Raw genomic sequence first — 16,533 nt, 5'->3', positions numbered from 1 at the left:
TGAATTAATAACTGAAATTATAACCAAAACAAACAAATGAAATTACTTTATTTAAACTGTTAATTTCTATGGCTCTGTGCCAAAATTCAAGATGGCAACCAACACAGACATCTCCAGTCACACGTTCTAATATTTTTCTCTGCTGATGGTTGCCATGTGATGAAAGTATGGAATCTTGGTTATTACCAGACTAGAACAGATTGAAATGGCTGAGCAAGTGAGACTTTATGTTCAAACCTGGACTTTAGGAAGAATAGCTGCAGGAAAGATCTCTTGTCTTACAGAAAGATCTCACAGTTAGTGATTTGTCCCTTGAAGGGACAAAGACTCAGCAGCAGAAGCTCCCAGAAGCATTCATTCATCTCAGCTTGCAGGTGTATCACCACAATCTGCTTTCACAGATGTTTAGATACTCTTTTCAGTGGGTTGTTCTCTCACCAAGGTCTCCTCTTCTCTCTTTTTTGCCTGATATGGGAATGTGATGGTGTGAAGTCACTGCTGCTGCTTCTTCTGTTGTCCCATACTTGAAGCAACTCTTGGGATTCCTCACCTGGAGTTCTGTGTTAATCCTTCTCTGCGAGTAGAAGCTGGGAAAAAAACCAAAGTTTTTTTATTCAAAGATTTCGAGTAATCATGGAGGACTGTTCAACGTGGAAAACTGATGCCCTGCTCTGCAAATCTCAGCCATCACCAGAAACCTGAGTGTCCTTACCACACAACCTCTCTGCCACAACAGATGAGATCAGAGACCAGTATAACAAAACCTAACTTAGTAAGCTACTGTGTGAAAAAGTACTCTTGGTATTCCTTTCAAGCACCAGAATACCTTCTTCACTCTTGTTTCTGACTCATGTGACTCATCTCTTCACATGCACCCTCCTCTAAATCTTTCTCCCATATCAGTATGCTTTATCTCTTTCTTTGGGTCTTTTACTCATTTGCTTGCATGGGAGTCTATTTCCCCACTCCAGCACATGCTGAGGACCTTGCTGCAGGAGAGCTGAGGGGGTGAAAGGTAGATCTTTAAAAAGAAACAAATTGGCAATATGGAATGTGGCTCCCTTCCCCACCCAATTATTATAAAGAAACAGTTTTGACTTCTACATACTGCAGCATTTTACTATTTAGGCATATTATGGGAAAACGTCAATGTCATCTTCACTTCTTTTACTTAAACATACTTAGCCCTTGAAAAAGAAAAAAACAAAACACTTAGAAATGTACCAAGTTTATTTTGGACAGCTTGCATTTTACAGCTAATCTAGTAGGTAGAGCTTGTCCTGTGTATTTAGCACATCAGCTTGCTCCTAAACATGAGTGACATTTGTTGAGAGATGTTTATTAAAAATATTGCTATATTTAAAGAAAATACAGTCACTCTCCTTGAAACATACAGCATACAGCCGAACATCACAGAACACAGAGGATCTGGAAAGACGTTTAGAAAGTGGAATTGCCAGCTATGTCACCACACAGAAAGCTTGAAAACTGAAGTAGGAACCAAACTGTCAACCATGTGCATTAAGGCAGGATACCAGTCCAGAAACATATCCCTTGGCAATACGCTGAAATTAAGGAAACAAAGGCCCATGAGAGAAGGCAGCCAACTTCAACCTCATTTTCCCGTTTTGAAGATGTTTGAGCCTTCCTATTCCTAGAGAAATGCATTGCACAATTTGTCTTTTCTCACAAACTGAGTTAAAATCACTTTCCTTGAGTTCTTGTACATTCTTGTACCTTGAGGACTCAGCACAGAGAAGGGCATTCCTATGTCTACAAGTAAATATGGACATTCCTATCAAGAGTGGTGCTCATAGCCAATTCATTGATTTCATAAAAATGAATGTATATAACGCTCTGAAGTTTTTCAAAGCTATTGGTGAGCATTCCACCTCCTTGCAGTTGAGTATTTGGAGGTTCTGGTTGAGTAGTGGGAACAGAAAAAGAGCTCATTGCTGACAGAAGCCAACATAAAGGAATGATTCTCCCCAGTGATAAAGAGTCATTGCTGTGAATCACCACGTACAACAGCATGAACCTCCTTTATTCTCTGCCTGCCATGAGGTGTCAAAGTATCTGCCCATATGTCTGTCCACATGTTTACACACTATTATGTCACCCATGACTGCACCTAAAAACTCAGAACAGTCACAGTGGGAAGAAAAGGATTATCTCCCTTTTATGGATAGAATTCTGAATCACAAAAAAAATCAAAGGAGTTGCATGAAGTCATTAAAGAGATATCTACACACTGAAATTCATTGCCATATAGACTTCCCCAGCACAGATGTACATAGCCTTGCTCACAAACCAGCACCTAATCTAGTGTGCTTCCAAGCTGCAGGAATAAGACAGAAACAAGCACAAGGCGAGGTGACAGTACTGAGTCAGAAGCCCATGCTAATATTTTTTACAGCTAGTTGGGACAGTTTCATCTTACCCACAGAAAGTTTGTAGGAGAACTGAGCACCTTTATTGAAGTCTCCTGAATCTAATGTTGAAAGCAGGAGCTTTCTTTCTCCCTGAAAAGCTAAGATTATCCTAGAAATTCAAATTTTTTTTTTACCCCAGAGTGAATTTCTGATCTTAGAATGATGCCCAGCATTCCCTTGATAATACATAGGATAACTAAGAAAGGCAATAAATACATGGGGTTTATTTATATCTACGGGTGACTGACACTAGCAAGCCAGGACAGCTGACAACAGAAAGCCAGCCTTCCCTCCCCCATATTTTGGGCACAATTTCAACCTGACTTGTTGGACCAGGCAGGCAAGAGAAAGCAGCAGTTCCAAGTCATGAAAATTTTCTTGGGGGGTGGCGAGGTCTGGATGTCTGAGTGTGTGTGGGGAATGTGATGTGTACGCCATGAACAGTACATTCAACTGTATTCCAGAGAAGTCTTCCTGCATAAAAAAGCAGCGAGCAGACTCACTGACCAGTGGAAGTCAGCATGAGCCTTCCTACTCCCCATGTAACACTCAACCCCACTGCTAATGCCCTTCTGTACTTGACAGCTTTCTTTCGGATTTCTCTTATTCACTTCTCTACTCCCTGGTTCACTGTGGCTCCCTCTTCTTTGGTTCTTCTCCACATTTCATTTCATAACTTCAGATACACTTTTTAGCCTACTCACACACATTTTGGCTTCTATTTTTAGCCTCAATAAAACAATGCCAGATTAAAACAAAATCCAATTTGGATGGGCAAAGTCATTCCCTCTATGGGTAGCTTAATGCCAAAGGACCAGATGTGAGACAGAAGCAGCCAAAATATTATATAACCTCTCCTGTGTCTTTGCACACCTGATATTGAAGGACATTTCCAACACAGCAAGGAAACACAGGCAGCTCACCATCACCTCACTACTGAGAACAAGCAGTGCCCAAGCCTCCCATCAGGCAAAAATCCCAATTGCTTACAACCATCACTTATCCTGCTTCTGAGTTTGTCAGAAGAAAAGGCTCCTAAAATTCAAGTTGAGTTCTAGCTCTTAGATAGGGAAGCTGACTCTAAAGACTGTTCTTTCCATTTTCTCCTGCTTTCTCAGGAAGAGTTCTGAGATGTGGAATGTCCTTTCAGTGGCATGAGATCAGCAGCAACAGGAAAAAAACCCTTCCTTTGACAAAAGAAAGGCAAAAAGTTGAGTAAAGATGTGAGAGGCAGGCTGCTCTCACAAGTGAAAGACTAAATGTCATTTCTGATGATTAGAAGCGAACACCGACCCTCAGTTCTATCTGAGAGGCGATGGCTGAGTTGGATGCTCTCATCTGAGAAGGGCCTGGAATGCTGCTTCTGGCAGCACTTTACACTCTGCTGAGGCTTAATGAGACTTACATACACTTTTCTCAGAACTCAAACATAGTCATGTCCTGCTGATAACTTGTATCTGTTTTAAAGGTAGTCATTCAAAACATCAATATTTGCTCATTGTTAGTCATAAGATAATGGTTTCCTGCCCCTCCAAAGAGCACTAAGAAATGGGGTAATAAGAAAGCCTCTTTACCATTCTCCTTTCCCTTCAGGCCCATCTGGTACTAGAGGCTTGGTGTGTGTGTCACTATCTGACCTGGGACTGACTGATCAATTAAAGAAGGGAGTGAAATTATTTTTACTCCCTTCCTGTGTGCTCTCTTTATAAAACTGTGGAAGTCAGCAGTAATAGAGAAATTATTCAGGATGTTTTTGTGATGCATTAAAAAAACAATGGCTTTAGGACGATAACTTTAAGAACAAATGTGCAACTAAATATCCTCCATTGTAACTGATTCTTTGCCCTCCCGAAAAGGGAGGCACAATAGTAGGATTCAACTCAAGCCCAGCTTTCCAAAGTATGATAAAAGGAACTAATTTCTCAATGATCCTTTCTCTGCATGGAGACAGCATTACAGGGACTTACTGTAATGCTGCTGTAATTACTGTAATTACTGTAAATACTGTAATTACTGCTGCACCAGAAAAGTTTGATGCAAAGTGCTGGATATCACACAGGAGCTCCCTCTTCAATGATTCACCCAGAGCTTCTCAGCCAGACAGGTGGTTCTGAAAGGATTTATGTGGAAGAGCTCATCATGACTCCATTCCCGGACTAGGATAAGTAATGAAGTGACATCAAAAGTTTGTCTTTTGTGTCATAAGACACCTTGTGCGTGGGTCTTCAAAGCAGTCTGAGGTAGAGGTTACTTGAGGTGCCCATTTGAAGGTCATCTTTTGAAATGAAGACCATTTGTGCAGTCAGTCACAGCAACAACACAGAGAACCAGGAGAGTAGCAAATGAAGACTGGAATTAACAGGATTACTGAGAAGGAGGAAGTGTACCAGCAATGTGCTGTGTAGAAACCTGAGTGATTTCTATTCCCAGCTGCTCCTGATGAAGGATTTGGACAGTGTGGTGAGACCAGCTGAAATCATAGTCAAGGTTCCTCCTGGGAATGTGGTAACAACATAAAAATAAACACATTGGTGTTCAACAATCTGCTGCTTTCCAAGGCTGCAGGGAACCTGGCAGAAGCTGAGGAAGTCTGGACAAGGCTGGGCAGCTGGGAATTCCATCCCACTGTAACAAATGGCTGGAAGACTGACACAGGCCATGCACAGTGGTAACAGTGCATATTACATCCCAACCCCACCCTTTATGCTCCAAGAGAGTCGAGACATTCTCATTGATAAAGCAATCTCCAAATTCCACATGTTTTTTTTTTTTGTTTGTTTAGATCTGGCAAAAAATATTAAGTATTTGTATGTGTCTTGTTTACATGCCTGCTGTGTTTACTTGCCCTTTTTTTTTCCTGGACCAGGACAATTTAGAAGCTTGTACATTTGCACACCTGCTAAATGAATCTAAAGAGGCTGCACTTCAAGAATAATGTTCAAGCTGTGGCTAGGCAACAGTCAGTCAAGACTTAGCACCTCCAATGCTAACTCTAATTTCAGGTCTCCAATAACGACATATAACAATATGACCTTGTTTTGAAGGTCCATACAATAATCTTGGATAAAAAAACTTCAGAAATAGACAGTCAACTTGTAGATTTCCTGTAAAATGAAAAAAAATCTAGAGCATATTAGATGGTGAGTGAGTACAAAAGTGCTCATTACTGTCACTGGTTTACAAGCAGGCTCCATTCACTGCTCCACACTGCTTACACAGCCATCATATTTCGATGGCATTCAGGAACTGCTCTCAACCTTAGCCTAAAGAAGGTTATCACGAGAAAATTAAGAATAGCAGCCTGTCTTCTACACGGATTAGATCCAAACCATTTTATTAATCCCCATATTCTTCTAGTCTCTTTGCAGTTCAGGATGCAGTTTTAAGCCCTTACAGATGATAACACAATTTCAAAGAGTTGCATACTTTGTGGACTTGGCATTCAAGCAGATACAGGGGCAGGTGAATGTCTAAAATAAACAGACAACTGTTCATCACCCTGTAACTAAGCACAGCTACAGCACTAAGAATCATGGGAAATATAATCCAGTCTATACCAACTCGCTCAAGAAGTTTCACCCTAGTTTCAGACTGAGTTTTGACACTCACTTTCTGCCTCAAGTATTCTCCAGAGAACTAAAATACAAATAAATTAGTTTTGGACTCATGTTTTCAACCAGACTAGGTAGAGATCCAAGACTTTGCATGAATTAGCAGTCTTCACTGTCAAACTTGAAATGCATATTATTAATTTTGACCTCTAATTCTTATGGTTTTTTTCTCCTCCCAGCAGACACAGTGGAAAAGTTATGTGGACACTAGTAACATAAACATCAGCACAACAGAACTGCATTACTGTTAATCAGTCTGATAAAGGAAAGATGAAGGTCCTGTCAAGCTTGGAGCCATCAAGTCTTGCACAGTTTTAATGATTCATGTTTGTAATTATATAGTTTATTAGTACCTTATGTTTTCGTCACAGCAAAACAGAACCCCAGAGGTGTTCTGTCTTCTGAAGCTTTTAAAATAAAAATGTCACAAACTTTAAAGAAGTTGGCAGCAAATGAAGGATAAAAGCCTAAAGAACACAGGTGTCACTCATACAGCAACTCAACAGTTGCTGGTAACCTTTGCATATCTAACCAAACCAAATAAAATCAACTTAAGCATCTACTCTACAGCTGCACAGAGGGGTTAACTATACTTTCAGACTCTTCCTATCTCCAGACTCTTGCAAACAAGAGTCCAATTCAGGAACAGAAAAGCTGCTTGGGACTATGCTGCTATATTTTCATAAATTGCTCTTCATCCTCTGGTCTCCCCAAAACCTCCTCTGTGTTAGTATATTCAAAAATGAAAAATAATCAATAGAAACAATTTCGAATTTTGAGATTGACACGTAACTACAAAAATTCCTTCATATTTCTTGCCATCTTGTTCAAAAGATTCTGGTGGGAAAATGACTTTTTTTTTCTAGACCTTCACTTTCTGGAGAAAACAAATTCCCACATTATTTATCTAATGCCACTAGAGAGGAAAGGAAAATAAACCAGCAAAACATGGCAAAATGTCTCCATACACCTTATATTCTTAAAATATATAGTAAAACAAAAATTACCAGCCTGACCATCATCTGAACTCAAGCACAGCCTCCATATACCAAGCACAGGCTCCTAAAGACAACCCAGACCTGAACAACGAGCTACAGTACTTAGCTGTTACTCAGCAAGCTATACTCTGAAGACAACTTTGAAAAGAGAACTGGTTCCTTAATTCAAAATCACCCTTTTTCAATAATACTAACTGAATTCCACAAAACAGGAAACAATCAATGTCATGCTGAGGGACCCTCAAAGTAACACAGAATAAAAAAAGCAATGTGATAATGGCCCTATTTTCAGAAACCCACTAGCGACTGGGTGTTCAGTGAAAACTCAGGTCACAGCAATTTAAATGTTTCCTAGAGGCAGTAATTCTTAGTATTTCTTTATTAGAATAAATCCTGCTAAACTCCCACAAATTTTGCTAAGAACCTGTCTCTTCAGACACTACAAATAACCTCCATTTGCTATCTTTCAAATTTACATTCCTGTCTGTACAGAGTCATGAGGCTCTCTGCCTTCTGTCTCTTTACACCAGTGACAGACCGCTCCCAAAACTTCTGCCTCTGTGAAATGAAGATGAGGCTACTTTCCTTGTAGTGGTGGTTTGTTTCAGGATCCTGAGCTACCTTGCAGAAATGCTGACTTTTATTTTCCCTTTTATTTCAAAGGATCTGTTCTCAAGAGCCTGAGCCCACTGCACAACAGTGTCTACAGCTGCTATTTTACAGTTGCAGCACTAACCACTAGTGAATTGTCTTCTGGACACTCTAGTTAAAAGTTTCCATACTGCCTGATTCTCGCTTCCATTGAGCAACATCGTGGCTTGAGGTAAGATCACTCGTGACACCTTTATGCTTCTTCACAGAGCCCCATAACTACTCTCAGATGGGCTGTTAGAGGAGAAGGCCTATTCAAGCTTCTCAGACATTTCTGATCATCTGTGTGTATGTGTTTTAACACAGGTTCTGCCTGATTCCTCTTTTATATCAGCAGCTTTTCACAGCCGTCCATTTTTAAATGCTTGCAGTTTATTCTGTGATTTGCTTTATGACTGTGTGTCCAACCTCTCCAGTTGGTATCTAAGATACTAAATACATGTGAAACAGTAACCCCAAGTAAACTGCTGCTGAGGGGAAATTGGCGCCCTAGTGTAAGCAATCAATGGAGAGAGTGAAGAAGAAAAACAGCTGTTGCTGCAGCAGGGACTACTGCTGCAGAGTAGTTTCTGAGACACAAACTGGGCACAACAGCCTCTGACACATACCAGTAACTTGGTGCAAAGCTGAAGAAAATATCATCCCCCAGTTCCAAAGAACAAATGTTTTGCTCTAGTTAGTTTAATCACAGCAACATTTAGCACAGTTCTTGGAGCTATGGACCTCCTTTAGCAGCAGGAAGCTTTGAGTGACCCACCCACCGTGGTTCTACTAACCTACCCCTAGCCAAACCCGGGCTTTACCTAGGCCCTGATGCTCTCAGTTAAATAGCAGGCTAACCCTTTCTTTCAGCTTCAGAAAGGGTAGTTCAGCACAATGCAGCTAGACCAGTTCTACAGTAGGAAACATGAGCTGAAGTTCTCAATTCTCACTGGATTACAAGTATTCACAGAGGAGTGACTACCCTGAAATTCACTGTTGGTATCTAGCCTCTATTATTCCTCCAACTCTGGCTGTTGCATACCATCATTAATACTATCATCCATCTTCATGCATGCATTGTGTGGGTATTCACAGAAATGGGGAAGGATAGCAAAATGCTACCTACAGTTATCATGGACACACATAACAGTATCCAGAGGAGATGGAAAGATTCTCTTGGAAAGGTTAAAATTACAGAGTGGCAACTGCAACAGTACTCTATAAAATGTGAAAAAGAAGGCAAAATCCAGCACACAAAACACCTTCATGTTAGTCCACTCAACAAACCAATTTTGCCAATATATTGAGAACTTCATTTTTACATTTACTTTTAAATTTATCTGTAACCTTGCTTTATGTACTGTACTAAAAACTTAAATTGCACTACACAGTAGATCAAAACTTTTTATTTAGCTATACACATAATGCAGGGTTGACATAATTCTATTTGTTTGGATAATGCCATTATATGCTAGAGTAGACTGTCATGTTACAGTGTACCATACGGTGCTTAATACTGACTGTGGCCATTCAGCCTATAAAATTTCTGGTAGGACAACTGGAGTTTTTGGCAGGTAGTAAAGTGTGGGAGGCAGTTTGGAACTGTATGTTAAGTGCATTAGCTGAATGTTTGTGCTAGAGGATCAGCAAAAAAATCACTGACATAAATAAAGGAAATGTCATATTTTAATTTCAGAGATAAATATCCAAGAGATGAACCTCTCTATAAACTTTTCTTTCAGCCTCTGAAAACACAGAGATCACTGCATTAGTGACACTTAAGCCATTCACAGTTCTACTTCAAAACAGAAGATCAGAAACATAATTTTTCAAAGCATTCTGGAACATAATATTCCACATATTCCATAGCACTATCACAAATTACTGTGAGCCACAGGTAGTACGGATTTGCAAGACTATGCTCTACCTGCCAATAGGTCTGCAAAAATGACTGGGTCTTCATTTGCTGAGAACTTATCAGCAGATAAACCTGTTTGAATTAATTAGCCACTAGGGAAAGACAAAGATTTGATTCTGTAATTCTCAGTGATTTTCTATCAGATACTTTCACATCTACTACTTGACTTCATTATGCAGCTGATTCACAAGTCTCAGCTATGTCTTTCTGCACTAAGAGCTTTTCTGCAAGACCAAAGAAAAATGTAAAGCATGTCCTGGCCTTTTATTACAGGCCAAGCTTAAACAAGAGAGCATCTTGAGCCAAAGTCGAAAGCAAAAAGGAACCACTTGAGCCAAGGTGGTTTTTTTTTCCCTCCCCAGCCATATTTTAAGGGGGTCTTCCAATTCTATGAAACTCAGCCTATGCTCCCTTCTGTTTAGCCTTTTTTATCCCAGAGGGTATAAATTCCCTGCACAGCTGAACCCAGACTGTTACCTAGGAACCACTACATGTAGGGGAGGCAGCTGTGTTTCTTCTTGCTGATAAGCTTTTTCCCTGCTAGTTCCTGAAAAAGATGAAAGCATCCCAGCATACCCACCCCCACTTTCACGGGCTTTGGCACTGTCACTCACCTGTGGAACATGTCCCTGGCTCACAGGGTGCAGCACTGTGAAGGCTGTTCTGGAATCCATCCAGTTGCTTTTCAGTGGAGGTCAACCTAAGAGGTAACACCATAAAATTAGACAGAGGTAAGTGATATAGCGAGGAAGAATGAAAGTCTTAAAAAAATGAGAATTCCCCTAGTTTATATAATCTCACTGGGACAGTAACCATGAAGCTGTGCCTGAACGCGGTACAAAAAAGGCCGTGGCAGCAACTGACTCCAAAAAGCAGAGCAAGACAAATGAACAGTCAAGCCACCAGGGAAACTTTGATGTGACTAAAACACTTAATTGTCTCATATGCCCTGGAAGCTGATTCTGGAGCATAAAGAAGACAGTAAATGGTATTGGGCCACCAACATACACCGCAACTAGTGTATGCTGTGGTCATCTTAGTCCAACGATTTAAATTAAAGTGATTAAGCAACTGCTGCACAGAAATGCACATGCTGTCAAAACATACTAGATTCAAGAGTTAAGTCTTTGCATCTTGCCTCAGCAGAGAGAGCTCATTTAGCCAAGATTTCCCACTTATCTTGCAAACTGAGACACATGGGATGCATCTAATTTTCAGTAATCCAGTGCCATTCCTCAAGCAGATACCTTATGCAAATCCTTCTGCATTGATCTCAGCACTTGAGTTACAGCAGAACTATACTCTGTAGACTACAACTGTAGTTTGACTCAGAAATATTAATTACCAAACTGAGACCATGTACTACAGAAAAAGTGGGTCTACTCACAAGAGAAGGGCAAGCTATACAGCTGCAAGCATCTCTTCTGTCCTTAAAAACCTATATAATTTATTCCTGATTTGTCCTCTCCTCCCTTATTCTTCCTTGCTGTTCTTCTTTCTGGCCCAACTCATTTCCAATCACTACAGACTTTTCTGCGAGTACTCTCATCTTTGCCAGAGTCCTTCACTCTCTCAGCTCTGCAGTGTTACAGTTGCTGTCAGCTCTTCCCCTGAAGAGCATCATGATCTCCAATCCCCATGGGATGCCTTCACAACTAACTGACTGTTACTCACTGTTTAAATTGTAATTCACTGTTTAAACACGTGTAGTTTCTATGGTTTTATCTGAAACCTTTTGCTTCCAGATTTCAAGGTCAACAAGTTGCCAGAAACCAGGTGCTTCTGACAGCTAAATGGTCTGTGAGGGACTCCTGTGTTTTATTTCAGCTGGATTTCAGTGAAATGGAGTATACACATGAAGGGAGAGGGATGCAGATACATTTGCATTCCACAGCCCCTTAATTCAGTCAGTCTTAACTGGAAATGCTATTGTCAAATGAGGTGCCTGTTTCTGTGTTTATTGTCTCTTGGAGAGAATTTTGGATCTGTATTTATGGGGGTTTTTTTGCTGATATTGCATGGTCCTTCTGGAGGCTGAAAATCTAAATGGATCTTTATGCTTCTTACATAGAGGTTCCATGTTCATAATTAGCATGCCCACTTTGTTAACACAGCACAACTGACAGTCAAATTCAGCTCACCCTTCTGGAATGCAAAACTAGTAGTTGAAAAAGTAACCAAGAATGCCAGCAAGTACTACAACAATATAAAAGCAAAACAGGAAACAGTCACTCTTCCACCTTATTGTTCAGAGAATTTCTTTATTTCTACAGACTTGCCCTTCTTCTCTGCCTACCCACAACACTGGGTACCTTGATTCTTGCAGTTTCAACAGTCACCTCATTCTGAGAGCTCATTCTCAGCTCTGCTCCTGGGATCTCCCACCAGGCTAAGATCACTTCCTCGTACTCTCTGTGCTGTCCTGATGAAAGCTTCAGTGCCAGAACATATTCACTGTTTAAACTGAGGTAATCCCTTTCCACTTTCTTCCTCCTCAGACTGGCTGAAATCCCACTGCTTTTTCTCAGTTTCCTAATGTCAATGTCTCTGTTGTTTTTGCTTCCATTTCTCCAGTGCAATCCATTGTTATGTTCTCCATTTCTTACTCAATATTAACAAAAACAGTCCCAACTGTCCCTCCGTTTTAATATCTGTCATTGCTCTTTTCTATCTCCTATATGGGTAACTCGTCCTCAAAACTGATACTGGCTTCCTTTATTTAGGTACTAGACTAGCATTCAGCTGCCCAGCCTTGGACTGCAAATTCTGTTCCACAGGTGAAAGATATTTGACTGAGTTTTGAACATCTTTGTTTTAACAACTTATTTCTGGGATGCTACAGATTCATCTAGAGGTCCACTGGAACCAGACAGATCTGACAGTACCATATTCACATCACAAAAAGTCCAGATTTGACAAGAGGACAGCAGCAGATGTAAAGACCCAGAGCCAAGGAAGCTTGATCCTCTTTGTTGTTCTTGGATGGGGTACCCTGCATGTGTATCTGGGTGTATGATCTGAGGCTAGCCAAGGGCTACGAGCTACAGGTCTAGTGAGCCCAGCTGTGGCAGGGTGTTAAATCAAGGCATGTCTCTCAGATGCATTGCTTTTACTGCCAAAAATGTCTAAGGGTCAGGCAGCCTGATTAACCCAGATATTCAGGAGCTGAAAAAACAAGTGTGCTGCAGTACAGCAGCAGCAAAACAGTCAAAGGGGTTCCAGTAACTGTCAGATGGGTGTTCTGCTGCCTGTCCTCTTATCAGTGGGCACTCAGTTTCTGTGTGTGATGTACCTGGCTCACTAAAGACACCTCACACATGGGCAAGACAGGATACGAAACAGAGCCATAGTGTTTTACAGAGCCTCGCTCTGTGATCATCATCTGCTTTTGGCACATTTGCTAGGCTTGGCCAGTGGATCCTAGAAAAAAGCTGGCTACTACTGTGTCCAGTCAGAACTCCTCCCCACTCTGGGATGGATTTCCTGAACCCTAGAGAAATGGATCCCCCTCTACCCTATTTCTGTACTAGTTACAATAGAGAAGAACTTTGGCTCTTCTACTGCTGGCACCATGTAAAACAAAAGAGAACATAGAAAGACTTCTGTTCTGTGGTGGTGGGACTTGAAAGGAATATTTATTTTGAAAGTCTTCCTGAATAGAGTTGTTATGGCATTTACAGAGATGTTCAGTACAAGAAATCATGCCATGCTGATCAATATCCCCAACAGTTTGTAGTGTTCCAGTCTACTACTGGTAAACTTGGTCTCTCTCTGACATCATCTTAAACAATATGCTCCTTTTCCCTACCTAGCATTTCCTCTCCTTATATACAGTGGTCTAATATTGACAGATCAATTTTTCTAAGCTATTTTCTTTGACTGATGGTTCTGTTCACAGATTGTTCAAAGTGTTACTCTTCTTGACACTGTCACAGAGAGAAAGTTTCTGAGAAGTTACTATGTGAATGACAGCACAGAAATGTGTATTTATTACAACTTAGGCATTCCTAAAAGCAGAAAGATTTTTCATCTACCACCAGTTCACTCTTGTGAACAGTTGAGCTAATGTATTTTTTCTACTTTGCATGCTGTCATCTGTAATGTGAAGACTCTGTAACACCAAATACTGTTGCCAGGGAATATCTGCTTCATTCCACTGCTTATAAATACTGTATCTGTGATCTCTATCTCAAAATATCAGCAGGTCTCTTCATGGTTCACAGAACCACTACCTGCCAAAAGTAGTGGCAACATGAGCAGTGGGAAAGACCCAGTCTGACTCTGGGAAAGAAAAAAGAGTTTGTTGTATCAGCTGTTCAAAAGCTATCTATTAGTGATACAAGTGCATTTGATCAAAACTATGGAGCCCTGTGACACCATTTTATAGCACCGTATTTCAGCAGAGAGCTGCATACTAAATAATTTCTCCCAGTTAGTCTTTTTCCACACCTTAATACGGGCCCCAGTTTTCCACTCTGTTAGCTGAAGCAAGGAGTCTGCTTTGGACACAATCCATTATAAAGTCAACCTACCACCTTGTACAAAAACAAGAGAAGCCAGGAACTGAAAAGACAAAACTGAATTGTCTGGCTGCTCCATTACTTTTTTCCTTTATGTTTCAACCAGGAAAGTGTCCAAGTTACTAGACAGTTTTTGAATTAGTCAGTAATGTTCATCTTTAGCATCTCATTCTGTTTGTAGTTGAGTTTTCTACTTGTTTCTTCCTTTTCTGGAAGCCACGTGTGCTGGCTAGGGGAGAATTGATAATGCATGCAAGGAGGAGATAGGTCAAAGAGACAAAGTTGATTTTAGTTTTGTCATCACAGTCCTGTCTCTGGAGAAATTCTAGAAACAACTTCAAAAAGATGATCTTTATAAAGATGTGAAACAAAAGCCAGGCAGTGCAAGAGCACACAGAAGTCTGACTTACTGAACTATATGGGGGGAGAAAGAGACATGAGAGCTTTAACAACAGAATGGGATTAGTTTCAGGGAAGTCTCGTGTAAATAATACATAGCCCTGAGATCCTGAGATCCTCTTTGAGGAAAGGTATCAGAAAAACAGCCAAGAAGTATTAGGGAGTGAGAGAAGGCAGCAAATCAAAAGTGACCTGACAGACAATGAAGCAGCCAAAAAGGTGTTATGGAGAGGGATATTTGCCATGTCATAACCTAAGGACACGGTAGTCTCACTGGAAAAGCACAATTTTGGGTGCCACAGCCCAAGCACTCTGACAAACTGGAGAAAATAGAGTAAATTCAAGATAATTAGGGACTTGGCAAGTAGAACTACTATCTGAGGTTAACATACCTCAACAAGTCTAAGCAAAATTAGGTTACTCCAAGAAGTAAAAGAATATTCAAAAGATGGAAAGTATTTACATGAGAAAGTGTTTCAGGTTCAGGAAGTAGGAACAAGGTACAACAGGATGAAACAAAGGAAAAATACAGAAAATAACTCAAAAGAAAAATACAGCACATCAGGAGAAACTAGGTGATTAAAAGGTTGTCTAGATTCCTAACTAGATTTTTATAGCACACAGTAGAGTTTCTACCACTGGACTTTTTTGAAAGCAGACTACACTGTGTCTGAAAATACTCTGTACAACTTATCAGGGATTGTAGAAAAAAGGCTGAAGCATGCAAGACATCTTTTTTTCCTCTAGTCCATGTTCCTTTGACACAGAGGCTTTTCTCCATTCACTCTCCTTTGTAGATGTGTATCTGGTCTTTTCCTGACAACAATGAATGGATTAAATTAGTCTGAGACATAGCAGTTTTTAAACTATCAGCTCTCAGTGTGCTGGAACTACAGCTAGGCACTGTTGTTTTCCATGTAAGTGAAAAAATGTTACTGCAAGATCCCATGAATGGCAAGAATGGGTTTGGAGCCTTGTGCTGGAGACTGAAAGGCAACTTGGAAAATATTTCCGGAGCGGCTCCTTGCAGCCTTCAATACTTGGATTAGTTTTCTGAAATTCTGAAGGAATCTTTTGCTTTTTTTCCCCCTTCTGTGCATTTTTGGTGCTGAACTTTTTCCGGTTTTCCCACACTCCTGCCTGTCACAGAGCAGGAACCACAAAAATGCAGCAAAGTAAAGTCTGTCCAAGGAGCTGCAATTCCATCTCACAAGGATAAACATTTCCTCTGCCAAGAAGTGAGCACAGCACACCGGCATCTTCAAATACACATGCCTGCTGCCCAGCAGAGAAACCCACTGACACAGCCTGTCACCTGTACTAACAAGAGCCACCCAACATGAAAGAAATCAGATAGCAAAGCCACCAGAGCATACCTGACAGACCTGGTGCTCACATCTGCATTCGCTGAGCTGACAAAATTTACTAACATCTTGTTTTCTTTTTAAATAGTTTTGGGGGATTAACTCTGTGTGCTATCTCTTAAGATAGCAAGAGTACAGGCAGCAAATACACAAACTTCCCCAAATCAGTTCTGTCCAAGTTCCTTAAATATGCCTTGCGGTTCCAGATTTGATTCACACACAGTGACTGCATCTTCATGAGGTGTCTTTCATCAGTAACATAAAACTAAAGCTTCTCTCTTTAAACAGGAAGTGAAAACAGAATCAGGAAACCTCACAGGAGCTTGCTCTGAAAGCTTTACAACTCTTCTGGCTGTATAGTAAGTACAAGGAAGGAAGTTATGAAATCAATTTTTCAGGATGAAACAAGTCTGAGGATATATGAGGAAAAACCTGATGAAGGATTTAGACTAAAGCAGTTTGGCCATTTAAGAGGAGATAAACAGAGATTTGAGGAGGCTGAAAACCCAGAGGAGTCATTTTCACATTTTCTCATAATGCAAAGAGAAGACATACCAAGAAATGGAAAGGAAGGAAGGAAACTTCTAATCAGTAAGCAAAATTTCACGGTGAATATTTTTGTTTGTTTCTAAAGATAGCATTTGTTTTTAAAGATAAC

At 40.4% G+C, this 16,533-nt stretch overlaps 1 protein-coding gene across 1 annotated transcript in view; it reads right to left on the bottom strand.

The window, feature by feature from the left end:
* TTLL5 (tubulin tyrosine ligase like 5) overlaps positions 1 to 16,533 on the bottom strand; it is a 123,644-nt gene continuing 107,111 nt past the window's right edge. The window contains exons 32-33 of the mRNA XM_058807177.1: positions 10,207 to 10,292; positions 1 to 587 (exon numbers count right to left, since the gene is read on the bottom strand). Of these exons, the coding sequence (XP_058663160.1) occupies positions 547 to 587; positions 10,207 to 10,292 (127 nt within the window). The 3' untranslated portion in view covers positions 1 to 546. The remainder of the gene's footprint in view (positions 588 to 10,206; positions 10,293 to 16,533) is intronic.

This window comes from Ammospiza caudacuta, chromosome 6 (genome assembly GCF_027887145.1).
Source record: "Ammospiza caudacuta isolate bAmmCau1 chromosome 6, bAmmCau1.pri, whole genome shotgun sequence".
NCBI classification, from domain to species: Eukaryota; Metazoa; Chordata; class Aves; order Passeriformes; family Passerellidae; genus Ammospiza; species Ammospiza caudacuta.
The sequence above is the reverse complement of the archived record's forward strand: the minus strand, read 5'-3'. Positions and strand labels throughout refer to the sequence as shown.